Raw genomic sequence first — 6,000 nt, forward strand, 5'->3', positions numbered from 1 at the left:
AGGCGGCTGCATTAGCGGCTGTGCGGCTCGGATGTGTCCCAGTCGCAAATCCCAGAGCCGTGTTAGTTGCTGCTCAGTGTCTCCAGTGCTCCATCTGGAGAAGGTGTGCTGGCTGCACCTCCTCCTTCCGGCTCCCCGGTGTTGTTGGCCCCAATTCGGGTCCGGAGCATTTTCCGGGCCACGTTGCTCACCAGAATGCCTGGCCTCTTCTCTGTTGATTGTGGCAAGATGGCGCCGAGGGTGGGTCGAGGGCGTGACTTCCGGCGGCCGGGACCACTTGGAGTTTTGGGCTGGCGCCGCCCCATGAGTGATATAATTTAATAGTTGTCCTTTTCTTCCTGACATACTTGATTAATGCACACCCTCTAGTTTCATCTGTTTATGCAAGAAGCAAGATTCCGTCTTATAGCTGAGTAATATTTTGTGTGTGTGTGCACATGCGGGCAATTTCTTTATCCCCTTGTATTTTATTAGGAATTTGGATTGTTCTCAGATCTTGGATGTTATAAATAAATGCTGCAATGAATTTAGGCCTGCTTCTCAAAAAATGTGCCAAAAGGCACATTCCACTGCTATAGTTCATATCCCAGCTTGAAGTATGTAATTCATTTCTTTTGTTGTTGTTGTTGTTGGGGCAGGGGTTCTTCACTTGGCAGGACTCAGGGAACATTTGGTGCCAGGGTTCAAACCTTGACCTCTTTTTTTTTTTTTTTGCTTTTTGGGTCACACCCAGCGATGCTCAGGGTTACTCCTGGCTTTGCACTCAAGAATTACTCCTGGCAGTGCCTGGGGGACCATATGGGATGCCGGGGATCGAACCCGGGTCGGCCGCGAGCAAGGCAAACGCCCTACCCGCTGTGCTATTGCTCCGGCCCCTCAGACCTTGACCTCTTGCCTGCAAAATGTGCAGTCAGCCTGTGGAGCTACCTCTCTGGACCCTGGAATTTCTTTCTTTTTAGTTCTTCTAATTCACAGGGCTTCTATTCACCTTTGGAGACGTCTGTGTTATTTCTTGAACATGATACCTTTTTCTCTCTCCCCTTTTCAGTTTCCTTACTTCACACATACATACCAAAAGACTTTCAGTGTCTGGGGAGCTAGTACAGAGGTACTTAACTTGCATTCAGACACAACTTTGACCCTCGGCACCACAGTGCTCAGACTCCTGATCACAAAATAATCACTAACTAAATAGGAAATGTTGATTTGTGAAATGCATTGTATTGCAGGTCAACATATCTCAAGCTGACATGCAAGCCATTGGCAGTACGATCACAATGGTAACACAGGATGGCACACCCATCACAGTCCCCACTCACGATGCTGTCATCTCCTCAGCAGGAACACACTCTGTTGCCATGGTTACAGCCGAGGGTACAGAAGGACAGCAGGTAACTGCTTTTTCCCTTTATTCCAATCAATAGATGTTTCAGTATCAAAACCATTACTAGATTACAGTGTAATACAGTCATTAAACTTAGAAATTTAGGATTGTATCTCTGTTTTACTACTTTTTTTTTCTTTTTCTTTTTGGGTCACACCCGGTGAGGCACAGGGGTTACTCCTGGCAGTGCTTGGGAGATCATCTGGGATGCTGGGAATTGAACCCAGGTCGGCCGCATGCAAGGCAAATGCCCTACCCTCTGTGCTATAGCTCCAGCCCCTGTTTTACTACTCCTAACTGTATAACTGTCCTTGTCTCAGTTTTTCCTCATCTTTGAAAATAAGATTGTTGCATCTACCCTCTTAAGGTTGACATAACGATTAAATAGGGTAATACATATTAAGTACTTAGCCAAAGTATATATTAATTGTTCACTGGTGCCAGAGTGATAGTACAGCAACGGGTAGGGCACCTGGGTCGGCCGTGTGCGCAGCAAGCTCCTTACCCGCTGTACTATCTCTGCTGCCCAACACCCCCAAACACACTTCTAATTGATCATAACTAGATTGTCCTGCACTTTTTAAAACTTCATCTGTTTATTTTATTGTAGTTGAAGTAACATGGTGACAATACTGCTTATGCTTTGGTATGAAAATTTATGATACACTAAAGGACAGTGCCGAAGACCCTCCGCCTCTGTCCTTTTGTTATTTCTACTTTTTTAGTGATTTTTTTTTCATGGAAGTACAAATATTTCTGTTTCATACTTGTGCTACATCTAGTTCACTACCAGAGTGCCAGGATTCATCTCCTGTGGGCCCAAGGTCTTTCCTCCTGCCCCCAACCTTAGCACCCTCAGCTGTTAGCGCCTCAGGGGTCTCAGGGTTTGCTTCCATTTAGGACTGTCTGTTTCTGCTTGATTTCTTTACATTTTGCCACATACGCACAAGATTATCTGGTATTTGTCCTTTTCTTTCTGACTCACTTTGCTTTCGCTTAGCCTGACTTTCAGTTCCATCGAGGTTGCGACAAACCTCAGGATTTTATCTTTTCTCATACTTCTCATAGCTGAGTAATATTTCATTGTTATGTATATAACACGATTTCTCTTTTATTGTTGGGGCGAGGAAGGTCTTGAGCCACATCTGGTAGTTCTCAGGGGTTCTGAGCTCCAGGGTTGATGGTTGAACTGATGGTTCTTGGGAGTTCTGGGGGGTGAAGATTATTGAGGTTGATTGGTCACTTGCAAAACAAGTGACTTAACCCCTATACTATCTCTCCAACCCTTTATAGATCACAGTTTCTTTATTCATTTCTCTGTTGTGGATACTAGAATTGTTCCTAGATCTTGGCTGTTAAAAATAATGCTGCTATGAACATAAGTGTGTGTGTGTGTGTGTGTGTGTGTGTTACATCTAGATAATATTTCTATTTCGTTGAGCTTCTGTACACTCACACCCTCGAATAAAAAAGGAGTCCAGAAAAGGCAGTAGATAAGGGCTCATGTCTGTGGTCAACAGGCAGTTTTGCCTTTTAAGCTAGAAGACTCTTTTGCATTACATGAATTATAGCCTATTAAAATCTTTTTTTGTTTTAATTCTTCCCCTGTGTATTTTCTCTGTCACTTCAGGTTGCGATTGTGGCTCAGGACTTGGCAGCATTCCATACTGCCTCCTCAGAAATTGGACACCAGCAGCACAGCCATCACTTAGTGACCACAGAAACCAGACCTCTGACACTAGTGGCAACATCCAATGGCACCCAGATTGCAGTTCAGGTGAGTAAGTCACCTCAGTGCTGCTCCAAGCAGTCAGCCTTATACCCTGTACTTTATGCACAGGCCTTCCAGGAGGTAGGGCACAGTATAACCTGTTTTACTACTATCGTTGGTTATTTTAAGGATTCTATAGCAAGAAAAATAAGGTAAGGCTGGAGAGATAGTAAAGCAGATAAGGCACTTGCCTTGCACACTGACGGATTGGTTTAGGTCCCTAGCACCACACATGGTCCACAAGCCCCACCAGGAGTGATCCCTGAGCACAGAATCATGAGTAAGCCCTAAGCATCATCAGTTGTGGCCCAGAAACATAGAAAAGAAGAAAATGAGGCTGTGGGGACTAGAGAGATAGTGCAGCAGGTAAGGCATTTGCCTTGCACGTGACTGACCGAGGTTTGATCCCTGGTACCCCATATGGTCCCCCAAGCCAAGCCCATCAGGAGTGACCCCTGAGTGCAGAGCAAGAATGAGCCCTGAGCACAGCTGGGTGTGCCGCCACCACCCCTCCCAACCCTCAATAGAAAAAAGCAGAAAAAGTGAGGCCATGGGTTTGAGCCCAGCACTCCACTACTCCACTATCTCCACCACCAAGGAAGGAAGGAAGGAAGGAAGGAAGGGGAGGAGAAAGGAAAAGAGAAGGAAGGAGAGGCACCAGCTACCTTTTCATGGTTTTAGGTTGTTTTTTTTGGTTTTGTTTTTTGGTTGTGTTTTTTTGTTTGGGTTTTTTTTTTTTTTTTTTTTGCTTTTTGGGTCACACCTGGTGATGCTCAGGTGTTACTCCTGGCTTTGTACTCAGGAATCACTCCTGGCAGTGCTCAGGGGACTATGTGGGATACTGAGAATTGAACCGCATGCAAGGCAAATGCCCTGCCCGCTGTGGTATCATTCCAGCCCCCAACTCTGGTATTTTTTTTCCTTTTTTAAAATTTTTTATTAGTGAACCATCGTGAGGTACAGTTACAATCTTATGAACTTTAGTTTTTGCATTTCAGTCATACAGTGATAGTTTACCCATCCCTCCACCAGTGCCCATTCTCCTCCACCAGTGTTCCCAGTATCCCTCCCACCACTCCCCCATCCCCCACCACCCCATCCTGCCTCTGCGGCAGGGCATTTCCTTTTGTTTTCTCTCCTTTTGGGTGTTGTAGTTTGCAATAGAGGTATTGAGTGGCCATCATGTTCCGTCTATAGTCTATTTTTGGCACACATCTTTCAACCCAAATGGGTTCTCCCAACATCCTCTACTTTGTGTTCCCTTCTCTGTCTCAGTTGCCTTTTCCCCTAGCATGTGAGGCCAGTTTCCAAGCTGTGGGGCAGACCTCCTGGTCCTTATCTCTACTACTCTTGAGTGTTAGTCTCCCATTCTTCTTTGGTATTTTCTGAACTGTGGGTTTATCCATGTTCCTATTTTAGCTTGGAGAACAGCCATCCCTGGAAGAAGCCATCAGAATAGCATCAAGGATCCAACAAGGAGAAACACCAGGGCTGGATGACTAATCCTCGCAACAGTGGAGTTTATGACAAACAAACGGAGCCACTCAATCTTCAGGCCGCCAGGCCCCGTGGAGTCTGGGCCCAGGACAATTAGAAGTTTTCCATTCCTAAAACACTGTACACATTTTTATGCAAGAGTGGAGAACATTTTATTCTTGACACTTTCGTGTATCTAACTCTTGGAATAGCTTTCCAAGATGATACATTGTGTACAGGGAAGTATGAAATTAGGGCAATACAGTCAATTTTCCTGTTACTCTCTTATCAGATTGCAAACTCCTGGAGTCCGTGTGAAAGATCAGTGATGTCTTATGGACTCTGATGGTGGATTTTTAACCTACTGTGAAATAAACTAAAGGCTATATCTAAAATTTTAAAGGTTATATACATCAAACAATCATAATTCCAAAAGCCATCATGGATAATAAAGGATATGAAGCCTTCAAATATCTCCCTGTTAGTAGAGTGTCTGCAGTTTTTGTTCTACTGTATACTTGTCCATTTTTATTTGTATTTTATGGTTTGAAGACTATTCATTATAGTTTTCCATTCCTGTTATATACCAGCTCTTCAGCTGACATGCTAATTATATTAGCATTACATTGGATTATGTATAAAATTACAAAGTTTGGTTATTTAAAATTAAAACGTTAAATTCAGTGCTTTGGTTTTGTTAAGATTTTAGTGTTCAGTGTTTTGTTACTGTTGGTTTTTTTAAAATAATGGATTATCAAAGTTTGACCACAGCCCAGGATAACAGTGCTGTAATTGGAAATGACTTTATTCTGAAAATTAGGTTAGTGGGTTGGTGTAAATTATTTATTTTTGCTCATGTACTTTTGTTTTAAAGCTTATTTACCTTAAAATTTATTGTTACTTTTGAATACAGCAATTTTTTAAATGTTACCTTTATATTTGTTTTATTAAATTGGTATGGGGGTTGAAGAAAATGTTTCATAAAATACCACAAATGTAATAAATAATGACACAATTCTATTTGAGTATATTGTACATCAAGTAGAGTAAATACTTTCCATGTGTTTTCCTATTTTCACATTCTGTGAGATAGTTGGGATTTACTGTCTCCATTCCTACCTGAAGAAACAGAGTCCAGGGAGATTAAGTGATTAAGTGTCTTGCCCACTTTGGTTGTGAAGAGGCAGGATGAGGATTCTAGACTTTCTGACTCCCCAAGCCAGTGTGTTTTCACTACACCACAGTCGCCTCCTTGAATGATGACTTATGGCAAAGATTAAGTAGGTGAGCTTTGACTATTTCAGGTTCTCGAATGGCCTGAGCACTCAAACACTTCACTATCAGAAATTCAACATAAGATCCACCAAAG

At 42.9% G+C, this 6,000-nt stretch overlaps 1 protein-coding gene across 9 annotated transcripts in view; it reads left to right on the plus strand.

The window, feature by feature from the left end:
* The window catches only part of ZNF143 (zinc finger protein 143), a 72,838-nt gene extending 67,187 nt beyond the window's left edge, over positions 1–5,651 (plus strand). For 7 of the 9 annotated variants that reach the window (XM_055143900.1, XM_055143898.1, XM_055143897.1 and 4 more), the window contains 3 exons: positions 1,230–1,391; positions 3,015–3,161; positions 4,575–5,651. In XM_055143900.1, coding sequence (XP_054999875.1) covers positions 1,230–1,391; positions 3,015–3,161; positions 4,575–4,658 — 393 coding nt within the window. In that variant the 3' untranslated portion in view covers positions 4,659–5,651. The remainder of the gene's footprint in view (positions 1–1,229; positions 1,392–3,014; positions 3,162–4,574) is intronic. The other 2 variants (XM_055143905.1, XM_055143906.1) reach the window with 1 other exon arrangement.
* Positions 5,652–6,000: the final 349 nt, after the last annotated feature.

Source organism: Sorex araneus, chromosome 6, assembly GCF_027595985.1.
Source record: "Sorex araneus isolate mSorAra2 chromosome 6, mSorAra2.pri, whole genome shotgun sequence".
NCBI classification, from domain to species: domain Eukaryota; kingdom Metazoa; phylum Chordata; class Mammalia; order Eulipotyphla; family Soricidae; genus Sorex; species Sorex araneus.